Consider the following 18,448-nt stretch of genomic DNA (forward strand, 5'->3'; position numbering starts at 1 on the left):
TAAGGTTCATAACTAAAACTGATCTCGGGAAAATCCATTCAAAACTACAAAAAAGGATATAAACTCTTCTGGTGTTCATTTTCAGTTGCTACTACTGGCCCATCTGTTTACTATAGCCAGTCACCTGCCTATAACTCTCAGTATCTTCTCAGAACTGCTGCGACCAATGTAACACCAACAAAGGTAAGGATGAATGTATCCGTTCAATCTGTTCCTACTGGTCTATAGAAAAGAGTGATTTTGATTCTTGTCTTGAATGACTGCTTGTAGTTGAAAGTTACTGCATTCCACAGATAGCATTTGTTAAAATGGAGGTAGCTGATGGTTGATCTTTCTGCTTTTTCTTTGTAATGTGGGGATCAGGCAGAGCGGCCAGCAAAACTGGTCTGTAAATGTGTTAGTGCGTGTCCCCTACTGGGTATGTGTGATGGCACTTAATTTTTTTCCCAAAAGTAGTATAGGAAAGGAGAATTTTGCTTATCAAAAAAAAAGAGCCTCAAAAACACCAAAGAGCCCATTCATATTTTGCTCCTCTTCAGTGCTTGTTTTCAGATGCCATTCAAGATTTAAAATAATCAGTTTAAGGCAATCTCATAAGTTAAAGTCTAAACTAACTTTAAAACACGCACTGTTTTTAAGAGTGCATGTCTGCGTGGGCTCTAGCATAGTAATACCTTGTTCTGTCACCATAACAAGAAAAGTAATTGCCTTCCGCTATTTCTTTAGGCACCTGTCTATGGCATGAACAGACTTGCACCTCAGCAACATATATATGCTTATCAACAAACAATCCATACACCACCTCTGCAAAACACTTCTGCTTGTGTGTTTCCCCAAGACCTATATGGCACATCTTTGCGTTTTGATGGTCCTGGGATCATTTCTCCTCGTGGGGCTGGTGATTACTATAATTACAGTGTTCCACAGGCAAGCACAAATCCACAGCTACCTGGACCTGGCTATTTCACAAAGCCTTCAGTCACACCAACAGCTTTAAAATCTGCAGAATCAAAAATGATAGAATTTCCAAAATCTAAATTTGGACAGCCAGGAACAGTAGAAGGGTCAAAAACACGTCTGCCAACACCAGCACAGTCAAGTCAACCAACAACTTTTAAATTCAACACTAACTTCAAGTCTAATGATGGAGACTTTACCTTTTCTTCTCCTCAAGCTACAACACAGCCTGCTAATGCAGTTTTTAACAGCAGTGAAAGCCTTTTGGGTCTTCTGACATCTGATAAACCTTTACAAGATGATAGATACGCTGAGCAAAAACCAGTTAACAGCCACCCAACTGGTCAAAGAAATGTATTCAACTTCGGTAATAAACATATTTCAGGCATCCCTTTTACAGAAGGCATGGCACAGAATGCACGTAAAAACTTGGCTTTTGAGAGGAGTGATATGTTTAGTTTCCAAGAACCAAGCAAGTCTTTATTTATGACTTCAACTTCTGATTTGGCCAATAAAAGTCATGAAACAGAGGGAGGAAGCACCCTCGGAGATGAGAATGATGATGGTCCTCATTTTGATCCAGTGGTGCCCCTTCCTGACAAGATTGAAGTAAAGACAGGTGAGGAAGATGAAGAAGAATTCTTCTGTAACAGAGCCAAACTGTTCCGTTTTGATGCAGAATCTAAGGAATGGAAAGAAAGGGGTATTGGAAATGTGAAAATACTGAAGCATAAAGTATCTGGCAAATTCCGTCTCTTAATGAGACGGGACCAAGTACTGAAAATCTGTGCAAATCACTACATAAATACTGATATGAAATTAACTCCAAATGCTGGATCGGACAGGTCATTTGTATGGCATGCTTTGGATTATGCAGACGAGTTGCCAAAACCAGAACAGCTTGCAATTCGGTTTAAAACACCAGAGGAAGCAATGCTTTTCAAAAGTAAGTTTGAGGAGTCACAGAACATCCTAAAAACCCTAGGATCAAATGTTGACACATCTGTGGCTCAGACTAGTGAGACTACTGCAAAAGAAACGACAAGTCAGGATATCAAGAAGTCTAATGGATCGACCTCAGGGACCCTGAACTCTGTATTTCAGTTTCCAGAAGATGGAGTGACCAGTGAACCTGGTAACAAAGTCAGTCTTAAATCTGTTCCAACTGCATCTGCCCTTCCAACTTTCTCATTCAGAAAGGAAGCTCAGGAAACCTTTTCTTCTGGTGGGTTTGGACAGTCACTCCTGAAGAAGGATCAATGGGAATGTAAGGTATGCTTAGTTCCAAATGAAGCAACTGCAAAGAATTGTGTATCGTGCCAAAGCCCAAATGCAGATGCGTGGCAAACACATGGCACCCCATCAACTGAATCTGCTCCAAGTTTCAAAGCCACCGGTAACACTGTGCAGGACAAACTTGGATCTGCCTTTGCTAAAAAGGAAGGTCAGTTGGATGGCAGCATCCGTTCTGTGAGAAATGAACCTGTTGCCTCCCAGAATCCAAGCAAAATGAATACAGAAGCATCTCCTCAAGTTTCTTTTAAATTTGTATTAGATGCTCCAAAAACCATTCGAAATGACTTAGGAACTCCTTTTTCTAAAAAAGGTCAGTGGGACTGCTCTGTAGGCCTAGTCCAAAATGAATCCAATGATGAAAACTCTCATTCTTGCCAGAATCCTAAATCACAAAGTCAACCAAATGTGCCTGTGTCTACTGCTCAGGCACTTCCTGCTACCAGCTTCAGTTCTGTTGCTGATGCAACTGCAACTAAGCCACAGAAGAATACATTTGCGGAGCTTTTTGCTAAAAAGGAAGGTCAGTGGGATTGTAATACTTGTTTTGTAAGGAATGAAGGTTCTTCACCAGCCTGTGTAGCTTGTCAAACACCAAATCCATCTGGTAATTCTGTTAGTGATGCTTCATCAACATCTACTTCTGATTTGAAAAGTAAATTATCTGAACCTGCCAAAGGACAACTAGGAACAGGTTTTAAGTGTGATTTCTTAGGAAAAGGCTTTAAGTTAGGTCATGCCGAGCAAGGCAAGACACCAGCATTTACGTTTCAAATTCCTGCTGATTCTGAAGTGAAGTCTGCAAAGGAAGGATTTAACTTTTCCATGTCAGTGCCTCCAAGTGGATTTAAATTTACCATACAGGAACCTAGCAAAAATGCCACTAAGAAAGATGATCCATCCAAAGAGTGTGCAGCTGGCTTCTTAAAAAATGATGATGAAAACTTTGCAGATGGAGAACGGAAAGTCGAGCTTCTAGCTGTGCGATTCAAACAGCAAGACGTGGCAGACTCATTTAAGCAGATTTTTGATGAAGCAAAGAATGCCCAAGAGAAAGGAACACTGATAACACCTCTTTATTCTCGTGCCAATACACCAAAAGAATCTCCATGTGGCAAAAATGCTGTAGCTGTACTGGAAGAAACTACTAGAGAAAGAACCGACCTCAGCCATGGCGATGATACTTCTGAGGTAACTGCAGAGGCCTCAGAGGTGTCGAGCACATCTGAAACGCCGACAAAAACAGTGGTTTCTCCTCCGAAGTTCGTATTCGGATCTGAATCTGTCAAGAGCATTTTCAGTAATGAAAAGTCAAAGACATTCACATTTGGAAATACTTCGGCCACTGGTTCTCTCTTTGGGTTCAGCTTTAATTCTCCAAGAAAAGGCGAAGGCAATATTCCAGCATCGCAGAAGGAAGTAGCTGGACCAAGAAGCTCCAGTGCACTGCAGAAGCCTCAAGACAGCAAGGCATGCAACTTGGCTACTTCGACACATGATGGGCCCGCCAACTTCTCATTTAGAATTGTGGAAAAAGGTGAGCGTCCTTTGAACTAATAATTTTTTTCAGCTATGCAACTTACTAAGCAGTCATCTCTTAATGCTACTCACATAACTTTTTTTGTCTCAATAATATATCTCTTTTTCTTTCCAGCATACTTTCTTCTCTCCCCTTCTTTTGAGGAGGGGGGAGTGAGGGGAGGGGTTGTGGTGGGTTAGCTGCCCAGCAGGGTAAAACCACCACACTAGCATTTTAATGGTATGGTACTTCTCTTTGATTTCATGCACTGCTTCCTACCATTGCAAGACTGTTTAACCAGATGATAGTATATAATTTGCATACTAGTCTCAGATTTATGAAGACAAACTGTTTCTTAACTAAAGTATAATAAAGTGTGGTGGCAGAGATGTTAGCTACAGTTTATTCAGGTGAGTACGGTAAGCTAGTATAGCATTAAACATGAATTTTCCTACTGTGACACATAACTACAGAATGCTTCCAAAGCATAGGTAAGTGTGTTTTCCCCTCTTTAAAAGTACAGTTAAACACTTACATCCAAACAATTTATTTTTTAGGATTTAATTTTAGCCTTTTTAAATCTAATCCAATGGCCTTTTGGACAAGCACACCTTCCTTGCAACCTGACAGTAAAGGTATTTACACGCTGCACTGAATGTGTGATAAAAACACTTTAGCAGGCATGGACAGTAACCCAACTGTAGCACAGCAGTTGGCTTAGTAATCCTTACAATTAACATGCGTGCTGGAAGAGAGTACTTAAAATTCTGTGTCTGACTACTGTATTTGTCAGGTAAGAGAATGCCTTTGATGTGTGAGCACGATGGATGGTCTTTTTTTATGCTTTTGGCTGTTGTTTGCCTTACTTTTTAAGGGTATTTAGAAACCTGCCTTGCACTTCACAGTCTTACTGAACACACACACGCTGCATCTATAAAATTCTCTTTTAGCAAAGGAATTATATTCTTTTTTTTATTTTTAAAGTGTGACTCTCTTCCCACCTGAGGTCTTCCACTTCAGTGAAATATGCTTGAAGATTTCTAGACATGTTAACTAGTAAAACTTAAAATATATTCAAGTTATGTGCTGGAAATGCTTAATTCAGTTTCCTTATTATCAATGTTAACTTCTGCAATTTTAAAAACAAGGCGTAGGCAGAGATGAGAGAGCCAAATTTAGCTACTGTTTACATGTACGTGCTTCATGTATAATACGAAGTCCACCTTAGCTAGCCAAAAAGCTTTTGCTGATGTAACCATCTTGTTTACATGCAGAACCCTTAACCAAAATTACACCTTACAGCTTGATTGTGTCATCATAAGATGTTAAAAACAGTACTTCTCCTAAGTTAGGCTTGCTGGAAGCATACTCAAGCTAGTGCAGTTATGCAAGAGCAGTTTAATTTTCAAAAACAAATTTTTATTGTAGCTTGCACAAGATAGTCTTCTAAAGTTAGTGTCTTAGACTGTTAAAAACTGTCAAAGTCATTTCAAACACCGTTTTTCCAGCTTAGTATTTCTAGAGAAGCTATTCTTATTCAAACGCTGAACTCATGTCCACCTTCTGCATATCTGATTGAGAGTCAAATGTTCTGTGTTTTTAGGCATCCACGAGTCTATTAATAATTTGATTTCATTTTCATCATTGAATGTCCATAAAATAAAGTGAATTAGCATTCTGAGCTAATGCATAAATGCAAGAACTCTTGCTGCCTTGAATTCATTTTGTTTTTATATTGGGAACAGGGAAGGTGTTTTAAAGAAATGAAATAAAAAATCATATGCCTTTCTGGTACTTCAGACAGTTCTTCATTTCTGCTTTCCTGATAACTAGGGTATGGTTATATACCTTGCTTTATTTACAGTTGGTGTTACCTTCAGTGTAGGTTTTGGTTTTGGTTTTGAGCTCTGACTGGCTTAATAGCAAATGACTTTAAGTCCTGTCCGAATTAGCTTTTCAAGTCTACATAAATATAATTTGAGTTTCTCATGGGGAACATCTTTCAGGGAATGGTTTCTGAGTTTTGCTAGGGCAATGTTCAAAAGAAATTTAACCTCATAAGTCATTTTCCATTGAGGTACGAAACAACTAGTTTTTTCTTAGCTTTTTCTTTGGCTCTTCTCATGAGCTTTTCTCAAGTATTTTAACAATTTTAATTCATAGTTAAGTCAATTGCATGTGTTAAGTTTTAAACTTCAGTATTTTTATATTTAGCAGATACTCGCTGATATGTATGGGGGGACAAAACAATTATTGTGACTAGCTAGATATTTACATCTACATGATCTTTATATCAAAGACGAAATAAAAGCAAAAATGTAATACATCAGTGAAACTGCTTCCAACTGTTGTGCGCGGTATTGCTCTTTCTGTTCCTTCCATATACTAACAACTGTGTGGATTTTTTTCCCCGAGTAGAAAGCTGTATCATCCCAAAATCAACAGCCTTTTAGGAATATACTGTATGTGTGCATGGCACTGTTTTCATCGCAGCCTGTGAAAATACATTTAATCTGTTTGCAGCAATTTTAAATAAGCAAAGTTAACTTTCTTGTGGAGAGGCTGAGTAGAAACTGATTTAAGTGATCCCATGAACATCTCGCTCAGTCTTCATATTCTGAGGGCAAATGCACATTGTAATCCTTTCTGTTGCTCAAGTGTTCTGTCACTTCAAGTGGATGTTTGGATTGCTGGGATTGTAATCAGTGTTTGATCAACGTGTGAAGAACTTTACCTGTGTATTGATCTGAACTGACTTCTTGACGTTTGTTTTATTCAGTTTTTATATTTACTCAACCAAAGTGAGACACTTGCTTAACTAATCTGAATGAATAAAGCATGTGCTAGCAGGCAGCATACCTGCCTACCTTTGTAACACAGTACTGCATTTACTTTATACAGGCTCAGAAGAGCTATTGAGATAAGACTGCTGGCTATGAGTTTGAGCTTCTCTCTATGCTATATTAGGAACCTGAAGTGATTGACTCCCCTTGATTAGAAGTTAATCAGCTGGGACAAATGTGGAGCAGGCAACACTGCAAAAGCACTTATAATTGAACTGGGGCTTAGAACTTCGAATGCTGCTTTTATTCTAGTACTACTTAGGTTGCTTTTACTCTGCTGGAAGATACAAATGGGAAAGCTACTTTTAAAAAGCAGCTTTATTTTAATATGTCAGTTGTGCCAGAGTATCGGGGCATGTCTAGGAACACTAAATTTATCTTCTCTCCCTGTCTCTTTTTGCAGAAATGAATGTCAAAATGCTTGAGCAGGAAAATCAGTGTTCCTCAGGAACTGATTAATTCCTAGCTGAAGCTTTAGGTTCCACCTTGACTACGTTGTGCCACAAAGCTGGCGAATATTTTATTATGAAAAGAACAGTGAGCTTTTGAGAGCCCACTTCAAATTCTGCTGACTATCTTAGTGCAGACCTCTAGTGCAGTATGTTATTGTGTTATCAAGTGGGCTGACTTATTAAAGCAATCAAATGATTCTTGGAAACAGATGATATATGGATATTGATGTGCTTATGGGGTAATTCTTATTAATAGTTAACCAATGTGTTTCTCTTAAGCCTTTACTTTGTAAATTACCCCTCTAAACAAAAACAAGTGAAAGGAACTCCACATGTGACCCTTAAACTGATGCATCCTTCCTCTTTGCTTCTATTCTATTATGCATAAAGATGTGAGATTATTAGCTTTAACCTTCGATTATTAGTGTTTATTCAGTGAAAGTGGAATAGGCAATTTGATGTTGAAGGAGAGAGCAGAAGAAATTGTATAATAAAATCAGCAATAGTATTTGTCCTTGCTGGGAAAGCTAGTTAAACTTTACGCTGATAGCAGTATTTTGTTATTCCAGTAACGTGAAGCTATGAGATTACTCTTAAAACACTAAAAGTTTCAGCAGCAGCTGCTATGGTAATTAAGTTGAGATTACTTATGGGAAATTTGAGCTTTTTATTAACTAATTTGAAATAAGTCCTGCTCAGTTGCTATTTAATATTTTCTGGAACTTCAAACACTTGAAGCAATTCAATAGTACATGTTGCTGTAGGTGGCTTTACGTTTTCTTTTTCAGTCCTGCATTTTTCCTCTCCACCTCTCTGGATGACACCTATATGGCTCTTTTTCCATAATCTTATTTCCTTTGGTGTAAGGACATAAATAATCCTTCTAACAATATAAAAATGCAGGTTTGATACTGATCTGAGGCTTGAATTTCAAAGGCAATAGAACAGGTCGTAGTTCGGCATGCAGTTCAGAAATTATTAAGTTCTAGCATGCTTTGTCCTAGCATTCTGTAACTTTAACTGTTGTTTCCTGTGGTTGAATAAAAATATGTAGGCTCCGAATATGTATGTTTCTAACCACCTAAGAATTAAGTCAGCTCTGTAATAATGGCAGTGTTGGACTAATGTTGCTGCCTGTTCTAAACTAATTTAGTTTTAATGCTTTGTTCATTTTCTGTACAAAGCTGAGAAGACAGTGCCAGAAGATGATCTTCCAACTGATGAGGTTATAATTGTTTACGAGTTAACACCTACCCCTGAGCAGAGAGCTCTTGCTGGCTTTCTTAAACTACCTTCAACATTCTTCTGCTATAAGAATAAGCCTGGATACGTGAGTGAGGAGGATGATGGTAAGGAGTGTCAAAATTGATCTTTGTGTTGCCTTTTTGTTGGGAAAGGGTATAATACTATTAAAACCAATAGACGCTCTAATACTAGTTTGGACTGATGGGCGGTAATGTTTGTGTTATCTTCGTTTGTGCCAAAGATGTACATTTGAGTCTTCAGGACAGAACAAGGGAGGGCCAGGAATGACAAAAAGGAATTTGCATTGGTGCTATATGGGTGCTCTGACTCATTGCTAATGTAGTTGGTTAGGTAAGACTACATAAATATTCGAGCAAGAGGCGTATCTCTAAGTATTTTGAGAGTCAAGTGGTAGGCAGCCTTTATCAAAAATAAAAATGCTCAGGTTCCATAAATGGTAGACTGGTTTCTCTTTATTCTAAAGCAAATTCTTAACAGAGAAACTGAATATTTTACATCAACTCTAGTTGTATACAACTAAATTCCTCTTAACTTACTCAGTAGCAATTGGTTAAATTGCAGTTCTGAAGCGTTTCACTGAACAGGAAATAAGAGATGATGAGCAGCCTCCCACAAAGATCTAGGCTTGCTTGATTTTATACAAAAGATCTTCCATCTCCCTTCCCAATTGTGTTTAGTGGTACTCTTAATAAAATTAATAAGAAATAGATTTTCTGAAAGCATGAAACCCATGCCACACATCTAGACTGAAAAAGAGTCAAGAGTGCACCAAAGCACACACATGCAAAATAGGAAGTGAAGGCTTACTTGCTGGTGAGTGAAACTTAAACATTAGCAGAAGTTGTGTGTGCTTGCTAGGCTTGTGAGTCTGAAGGGCTTAACAGACTTCTCTGTACTTGGACGATGCCTGAGAACTTACATTTGTTTCCTATACTTAAGATGAAGACTATGAAACAGCTGTTAAGAACCTTAATGGAAGACTCTATCAAGAAAAGAAAAGGAAATTGCAGGGTTCTGCAAAAGATATGCCTGAAAACACAACAGGTAACTTTTTTTATACTGAGATTTAAGCTCTAAATCTAGAGGACACCCGGGCTCTGAGGTTAATTTGATTTTTCCTGAGATAGTTTTAGGAACACTTGCACTGGAATCAGAAAAGCTGCAGCTTAAAATGCATCTTTAACCTCAGTATGTTGAATTGTTATCAGTAAGTGGTACCTGAATGAAAAGAACATTTTAGAGGGCCTTTAAACAAGAACATCAAACTGTCTTCTTACCTGGAAACTCCTGCCTTTCTTCTGAATACGAAGAGCTGAGCTTTGCAAGATGCCTTTGAAAGACCAAAAGAAAAAAAAAACAACTTGTCTACAGCTCTGAATGTTTAATTCTGCTGATAGTAGACTTAGATTATAAGCATGTGAGTTAATGCTGTTCAATAAGGAAAAAAGTACTTGGTCTCTGTAGTAATAATACAAGTGCAGAAGATAATTTGCTTGTTTTCATGCTAATGGTTATTTTGGAAGTGCCTCTAACTTTAGTGTTGCATAAGTGGGTATCTGGATAGATACTGTAACAAAGGAGGTCTGTTTTTTGAGGATGTGTGGTTCTATGTGCTAGAAAGAGGTGGTAGATATTGGGCTATCAGAAATATAAGTAAATGTTGAAGGAAGCTAGCAGTAGTGGCAGTTGCAAGATTGAACTTCACATTGTTGCTTGGAAACTCTCTGATAGCAATAGAAAACCAGGTATTGCAAAATGACAATTCTTTAGCCACCCTGAGCGGAATTACCCTTCCGCTCTTTCAATAATGATGCTATTTGAAAAGTTCCTGAAGTCGTACTTTACGTTCTCCCGTGTATCACGGTGTTATTTGATAACATAGTTGCCCAAAATTACCTCAGTAGTCAGCTGCCTTACCAGCTCTTTTCTATTAATTTTTATTCTTTGCAGGAGACATCACAGGCAAAACTGACTTGAAAACTGAAGGAGAATGTGTTACTGCTGAAAACGCTAAAGTATGAACTAAATCTCTATACAACTTTTTGTCATTGAATTTGTAGAAGTATTTTCACACTCGTAAGACCTGATACTTTTCGCTTTGTGGGGAATAAAACATGTATTGGGGAAAAGTTATTTGAATCCTCTGACTGTGCCTCAAGTCTTTGACACTGGAACTGAGGTTCAGATCTGAAGTTTCTCAGGGAGAGAAAGGAGGTGCAGCTGTTTTCCTAATATAAACAGCTTTGGCTAGTAATGTCCCTCTGAACATGTATGCAAGAATTAATTGATTTCAGAGAGATTTCAAAGAGAAATTGCATCTTTGTGGAAGCATACTGCTTCAGAGGTACTTGGGTCTCTTGTAAAGTTAGTGTCCAATGTGTGGTAAGCGTCAGGAAAGAAATTAAACTGTCAGAAAGCTTCCAATAACAATTTTTTTCCCTAGCTGTTTACAACTTTTTTTTAATGCGAATTGAGGTGGCCATCTTTAATTTCATCTAGTGTGGGCCCCTGGTTTCTAGTTGTTTCCAGATTGAACCCACCTTAATTTCAGTAGAATTTGTTGCCACCTATGTTGTCTCTAGGAGGCATAGTTGCATAGATGCACAGCTTGTTTTTGTCCAGAGTTTCCTGAAAATATCCGTTGAACGGAGTAATGAGCAGTTCTGAAGCATTAGAAGGGCTGTAGCGGAGTGGGAGTCAGGGAACTTAATATGGTGCCTATTTCGTGGCGTCTTCAGTACTGCTGTTGTAGTTAAAGAAACTGATAGCACTGTGGGGGGGGGGGAAGTTCTTCATTATGACTGTCCTTACTGTCCTGACTTAAAGTGGTTTGAATATTAGGCTCCTTCTTGCTTATTTTTTTTATTGCTTTACTCCTTATTAATCTCAGGAGAATGATGTCACCAGTTCTACTGATATAGTGCCTACAACTAAAGGAGAACCAACTGAATCAGCTGATGAGGCTATAGCGCACGTGCGGTCAGCTGAAGAGCCAGATTCCAGCACAGGTAATGTTAATGTATTGCAGGCTTTATCAGTAGGTGATGACAAACCTGTAAACCTGACAACTAAAAAAGAAAGTAATTCAGATTCTTCAGAGTCAACACAAGGTAAAGTCAGGGGTACGTATATTGTTGTCTTTTTAGGAGCTTAAGTATGCTTTTCCTGTAGAACAGTTTATCTAATCTAGCTGTTGCATTGAACAGATGTAGTACCGATATTGAATTTGAAGCGTGAGTACCAATCTAGTGAAAACATGAAGGGGAATGAAAGTATTTCAGTGTTTCAAATTCTTATATGGTCAAATGAGACTGCTCCAGAGCAATGCTGTTGGTTTATTGTTAAATGCCATGTGAGTACTTATTAAAGCTCTGTGGATCTGCACAGAAGTGGCATGCTGAACTGAACTAGGTCTTGAGATCTCTTCTTTTTAAATATAATTGCACATCACTTCTCAGAATGACAGTAAACTTTAAATTTATGGGAAGGGAAGAATATTGTAGAGACTTCTCCAGTTTATTCTTGTTGACTACATGACATTGGAAATGTTTTCCCTAAAGGATTAGAAAAGCATTTGACTTTCCCATCTTGTTTGATAGAAGACAAAACCATCTCATTTGGATTCAGCAATACCTCAGAATTGTCATTTGCAGATCTGGCTTCCAGAAACTCTGGAGACTTTGCTTTTGGGTCAAAAGGTGAGTTAAGCATCTGAGACAGATACTGAACAGGACTTCTGCTTCATACAAAATACCTTTGTGCACCAAGCTTCCGCATATTGTCAAGTTACGTAAATTTGTGTAACTTTACTTCTCAGCAAAATGTTTAAAATGCAAGTCTCTTAACTGTAGATAAAGATTTCAAGTGGGCAAATACTGGAGCAACCGTATTTGGAGCACAGACAACCAGCAAAGCAGATGAAGATGATAGCGGTGATGAAGTCGTACATAATGATGATATCCACTTTGAGCCCATTGTTTCCTTACCAGAGGTAAAGAAACTTCCAGAATATAAAAGAACATTAAGATAAGCATATCTGCTAACAAAGAAAATTTTTATAAATGCTTTCCTTGACTTCTTATGCTTTCTGTCTGTTGTGCTTCGGTCCTTTTTTCTTGTGCTGCCTGTGTAGAATCTCCTGCTGTTTGAAATTCTGGTGGTACAACTTCTCGCTGGGGGAAAGTATCTGGTGCATCAGTTAATGATACAAAATTTCAGGTTGTTATATCTTGACTCAGTGTAGATCATGAAAATTTGTACAAGTAACTTCTAAAAGGTAAATTTGATTTATTATAGCATATTTGAAAAACAAGGTGTGTTGGGGGGGCTTGAACAATTGTCACTGCTAATGCAACTCAGTTAGGATTTTTTATTGATGACTTGTAGATTCAGTTCTCTGAAAGCCACCCAATTTGAAATTTTTGCTCTAAGCTAGGTGAGAGGCTTCTAGAATCACTGAGCATTAAAGGTCTAGCACAATTAACTGCACAAGGCTAAGGAAACTATTTTTAATTCAAAAAGAAATAGTTTTTCAAGAAGTAAAGCCTTAAACTTCAGTAAAGCTTAACTTAAGGTAGCCTTCTGTAACTTCTTGAGGCTTAATGCAGTTGCTTGTGTCTGGATTTGGTATTTAGCCTTAGTGTGTATAACAAGATGTAAAAAGTTCGAGATGGTTATAGCTTGTCTTTCTATAAAGAATAAAATTTAATTCCAGATCGGTGTAATTATTAAAGAAGACTGCCACAGCACAAATAAACAATATTTAGTATCCTATAATTTGAACAGCTAATCTGACGTAGTTTGTAACGTGCCTTCCTTCCTTCTTAAAAAAAATTGTGTGCCTTTCCTCATCTGTTTGTTATATTAGGACTCTTGTTGTTTTCTTTCTTGCCTTACTTGATGTTTCATTTCTCCTTCAATGTCACTTCTCCCTTCAGAAAAGCTTCTCTGTCACTTATTTCTCCAGTTCTCTCAAGTCTTCCATATCTTTGGAAGATGTCTTAACTAAAGAATGTTAGAGACAGGTAATATGCATACATAAAGTGACAAGGAGATACAGCTGTCAGCCCTCAATTTACTATTCACAGTTGATATTTATTCTGTTCAGATGCAAATGTTAAGTTCTTTAACAATCTTGAAAAGGTAACACCTGGAATGCTAATAGCACTATATTCTCACTTCTCAGTGTGCACATCAGTCGGCACATATGAAATTTTCCGGGGGAACATGCCAGAACAATTGGTAGCTTTCTTAAAAAAGAAAAATGCACACAAAAGGTAAAACCTCGTGCAGCACAGGGAAGTAGTGTTGCAGTGCTAGAATTCATTTCAAACACTGGGGCTCATTGGGCTCCTAAATTCTGAAAAGCTCAGGCGTTTTATTTCAGTGTATGATGAAGGTCTGTAGAGCTGTTGGCACAAAACCATTCAAGAAAGGAAAACATGGAATAATTTCCCATTGTAATATGTCAGAATCATAATAAGTGTGTAAGATGTAATCCTGCTGGTGGCAGCAGTTCTGGGAAATCATAGGTACTCTACTGTGCTGTGTTCTAGGTGGAAGTAAAATCAGGAGAAGAAGATGAAGAAATTCTTTTCAAAGAGAGAGCCAAACTTTATAGATGGGATAGAGATGCTACTCAGTGGAAGGAGCGTGGTGTTGGAGAGATAAAGATCCTCTTCCATACACAGAAGAAATGTTACAGAGTCCTAATGAGAAGGGAACAAGTTCTTAAAGTGTGTGCAAACCATGTTATCACCAAAGAAATGAATTTAGTACCTTCAGATACATCAAACAATGCTTTAATTTGGACAGCCACGGATTATGCAGGTGGGTTGTTTTGGTGTTTTTTTCACTTTTTTAAAAGATCTTTGTGTGGCTTTTTTCTGAGGAGACTATACCAAACAAAAGCTACTTGTATCTGACTATTTGGAATTAGAGCTAAAGAAACCTGTTCTTGGATTTATTTTCAGATGGAGAAATAAAAGTAGAACAACTTGCAGTGAGGTTTAAAAGTCAAGAAATGGCTGCTACTTTCAAGAAGATATTTGAAGACTGCCAGCAAAGCTTGTCAAAACTGAAGAAGGGACTGCCAGCAGGACTGTCAAAGGACACCAACCCCATTGTTTATTTTGAAGTTTCTGCTGATGACAAACCTTTAGGACGTGTAACCATGGAGCTGTTTTCAAATATTGTCCCTCAAACAGCTGAAAATTTCAGGGCCCTGTGCACAGGAGAGAGAGGATTTGGATTTAAGAACACCAAATTTCACAGAATAGTTTCTGACTTTGTGTGTCAGGTAGGCATAACGTGAAGACTTCTTGAGGGAACGAAACCCATCTGGTCTAACAGTGCCACTACAAAAATCACAGGATAGCACATGCTCGGTGGCAGCACAAATCTAGAGTCCAAGATACTCTTCTCCTTTCCCTGCAAGGAGATGAGCAATGGTGTAAGCAGCATGTACTGCCCTAAGCTGAATGCTCTTTAACTGTGTTTGCCAGCTGCCTGATGCTTTAGTGTTGATTAGTGCTGCCATTTTAGTGTAGAAGAAATAATGGAGATAGAGATTTCTTCTTCCCACAGACAAGGGGCCTGTTGCTGAACAGAAGCAGCAAGGAAAGTAAGGCTTCCCAAAACGAACATTCAGAGCCGTCTCTTTCCAAAGAGAGGAGCTTCCATATGCTCACCTGCTAAGAACACTTACTTTCCACCTTTTGAAGAACACTTTATATTTCAGATGACCTGCACTGCAAAATCAATATTCCATATATTTTAGATACTCCAATTTCAGTCTAAAAAGGTCTTCTATTTCTCGTATCATGCAGTGGCTTTGTCCTAAAAACTCTTAATGAAAACTGAGTATATCCTCCTGCATTGCTCGTGAATCCCGATGTGAGCAGCATTGCTGTTAAATCTTTGTGTGCATTTAGTAGCACTAGCAAGTTCTCCATAATTTCTGAAGGTTTAGGAGATTGATATCTGCTCACGTATACCTTCCCTTCACTCCAAAAATTCTTCCAAATATTCAATATGAGGTATAATGGCTTAAAACAGGTAAAATAATCCAAATTCCTTACATGCTACAATAGTGCTTTTGCATAACGCTACATCCCTCAAGACAGGGCACAATCTTTTCCACATTCAGAAATGGATAGTAATATACGAATGGCTTGTCATCAGAGTAAAAAACTCTCCAGTCTTGATTGGGTATTAACTGAATCTGAAGTATGACCTTTATTGTTCTTTTCTTTAAACTTTCTGCACAGAAACAGGAAAGTACTGATCAGTGGTAACATGACCTTTTTTGGGTGGTCAGTTTCGTGCCTGCAGGGACTGAGAATAGAGAGAATTGTGGTTGCCAGTTGTAAGGGCCGAGTGAAGCAGGAAGCAGACAGTGGAAATGACCAGCTTAGAGTAGTTGCCATGTGGAACAGGAAGATAAAATGCTGTGTTCAGAATAAATGAGAAACATCCCAGTAATGCTTTTTTACCATGAGCAAAGCTGCTGAAGCTGGAAAGCCTTATATACAAGTAAATATGGTACTTGTGATAACTAAGAATGAGGTTTTACCTGTGTTTTTTGAATGGAAACTCTTCTATTTTGGAAGAGAATGTAACTGTGCTATTGGTTGGTGTTTTGGGATTTGAATAAATGCTGTGCCTTTTTTTTTTAAGAGAGGTGATATAACTAACCATGATGGAACAGGTGGACGGTCAATTTATGGAGATACATTTGAAGATGAGAACTTTGAGGTGAAGCACACTGGTCCTGGATTGCTGTCAATGGCAAATAGGGGTCGGGATACAAATAACTCTCAGTTCTTCATAACTCTCAAAAAAGCAGAACACTTGGACTTTAAACATGTGGTGTTTGGTTTTGTGAAAGATGGAATGGATGTTGTGAAAAAGATCGAATCCTTTGGTTCTCCCAAAGGGTTAGTAAGTGGAAGAGTTGTCATTACAGACTGTGGGCAAATATAGAATTCTGGCTTTTGAGTATACAGATGTTCTAGCAGTATAAATTAGTATTTAGATGTTATTGATTAATTATTTCAGCTTCTCTAAAAAGGACGCTTCTCTAAAAAGGACACTTCTGATGTATAAATGTAAAATTACAGCTTATGGTTGTTTTTTGTGTTCTAATTGATTTTTTTGCATGTTAAATAAGTTCAGACACTGGCATATTTTGGGTGTATTTGTGTTATCATGACATATTTGTATTGAATGTCAAATTTTAAAAATTAAATCTTAGTCTTGTTAAAATAACTATTGTCTTCACTTTGGCTTGTTGAAAAGCAATTTGCATAATGTGTTGCATACTTATTTTGAACATGCTAATTGCATGCTAATTGATGTTGATAATCTATCTGTGCTAATTGATGGTCAGTAAAGTGAAGGCCTTCGAAACTTTGTGAGCAGTGAGCTCATGAAGCTCACTGCAGCATGTTCATGAAGCATGCTCGTTTTGATGAGCAGTGAGCAAGCTGAGGCAGCTGGTCAGGTGCTGGTCAGGTGGATGCTATTTGTGCTGTCTGCAGGCTCTTTGGCACTTGAGTATTTTGAAAGGTAAAGAGCAGTTCTTATGCGCAGTCTTGGACACAGGATTTAGTTCATACTTGCTTGGGAAATTACCTTCCAGACCCACACATTTTTTTTGTATCTGGTATGTTAAAGTGGCTGGTAACATTTAGTGACAACTGTCTACTTGAGTGTTATCTGGAAAGCTGTGGTATAGAGGGGTGAATGTGCATGGGTAAGTTATTTTAACTTCCACCTTACATCTCAGCGCCAGGACTGTCAGTATTTTTTCAAAATAACCATTTGTATATAAGTTAGAGATGATAATAGACACTACATATTTCTGTCATGCTTTTTTTCTGAGGAAAGCGAGAGTAACCCTTCCCTCAGCCTCTCGAGGGAATGCTGCTTACATAAGCATTACACTGTAAGCCCCTAGCGCACAAACTTGACCCGTGTTTCCATTATATTGAGCTGTAACCCAACAGTAAGCCGCTCCTGTGCTCTCCCGTGTTTCAGTTCCACAAAACGGGAGGAGGAGTCGGCGTTGTTCCCCTTAACCACGCTCCGCCCGCCGCGGCCCCTCAGCCCAGCGGCCCCGGCCCCAACGGGCGCCGCCAGCGCCGCCTCCTGCGCCTGCGCGCAGGGCCGCAGTGAGGGCGGGCGCAGCCGTGGCGAGGCCCGGGGATCCGGGGCGGGCGTTGAGAGGGCCGGGGGAAAAGGCAGCGGGAAGCCGGTCCTCTGCCTGCCCCGAGGGGCTGCGGCCGCCGTGGAGCCGCGTGGTGGAACGGGCGGGTGGGATCCAGAACCCTGGGGTCTCATCCTGGTCTGAACTTGTTCTTTCCCCAGCAATCTGCCGTCCCAGGTTGTAAGCATCCCCAAAATGCAGCCTGAGCGGCTTGGTGCTTCGTTTTTGCTTAAAACTCATAAAACTCATCTGCCGGTTGGGTGTAGTAACACTTGGATCGTCTTAGAAGTTTTAAGTCATGTATGAAGCATATGCATAACTCATTTCTTTCCTATCTCCTGCTGCTACAGCAATTGCTGCCGTTAAAACGTGCTGGCAGTGTTAGTGAGTTTTCCTGAAGCCTAGTGGTCAGGCTTTTTCAAGGAGCAGGAAACTTTCATATCTAGCCAAGCAAAGAATCAAGCCCGTAGTTCATAAGAGACTGCCACAGGGACCAGACCAATTTACGATGGCTATCATTTCCCTTGCAATGTTACATGTTAATGTAAAGCACCAGAGAAGGCAAGGTCCATTGCACCAGTATGAATAAATGAAGTGGATTATGATTCTTCAGTTTCCATTAGTACTGACACAAGCATTTATGGCTCTGCATGGTGGATTAGGAAATTGATCTGTCCATAGTCTAGCAACAAAGACCCCTCCCATGTTTGTGTTTCAAAAGCCTTTGACACTCTATAGGAAGACACTTTAATTTTGTCTTTTATCTGAGACAAGTGTTAGGGTTGTTCTCTTGCACTGGTGTTCCATGGGTCAAATGCTTGCAGTGTGCTCAGAGGATAGACAGACAGTAAGCATCCAAACTCGTGCTGCGAGGGAAGTTGTATCTTGTAAAAACACCCACAAGCAATCA

The 18,448-nt window shown here is 39.0% G+C and overlaps 2 protein-coding genes across 4 annotated transcripts in view; one reads left to right on the forward strand and one right to left on the reverse strand.

The window, feature by feature from the left end:
* Positions 1-18,448, reverse strand: part of LOC310892160 (tumor necrosis factor receptor superfamily member EDAR-like) — a 461,331-nt gene that overhangs the window by 356,794 nt on the left and 86,089 nt on the right. The window lies entirely within an intron of this gene.
* Positions 1-18,448, forward strand: part of LOC310892156 (E3 SUMO-protein ligase RanBP2-like) — a 39,771-nt gene that overhangs the window by 14,006 nt on the left and 7,317 nt on the right. Inside the window, exons 19-29 of one of the 3 annotated variants that reach the window (XM_083819534.1) lie at positions 86-183; positions 727-3,787; positions 8,249-8,413; positions 9,270-9,374; positions 10,281-10,345; positions 11,221-11,338; positions 11,930-12,028; positions 12,182-12,321; positions 13,886-14,159; positions 14,303-14,628; positions 16,008-16,598. In XM_083819534.1, coding sequence (XP_083675660.1) covers positions 86-183; positions 727-3,787; positions 8,249-8,413; positions 9,270-9,374; positions 10,281-10,345; positions 11,221-11,338; positions 11,930-12,028; positions 12,182-12,321; positions 13,886-14,159; positions 14,303-14,628; positions 16,008-16,313 — 4,757 coding nt within the window. In that variant the 3' untranslated portion in view covers positions 16,314-16,598. Of the gene's footprint in view, positions 1-85; positions 184-726; positions 3,788-8,248; positions 8,414-9,269; positions 9,375-10,280; positions 10,346-11,220; positions 11,339-11,929; positions 12,029-12,181; positions 12,322-13,885; positions 14,160-14,302; positions 14,629-16,007; positions 16,599-18,448 lie in introns of those variants that run through there. The other 2 variants (XM_083819535.1, XM_083819536.1) reach the window with 2 other exon arrangements.

This window comes from Anser anser, assembly GCF_964211835.1.
Source record: "Anser anser genome assembly, chromosome: 1".
NCBI classification, from domain to species: Eukaryota; Metazoa; Chordata; class Aves; order Anseriformes; family Anatidae; genus Anser; species Anser anser.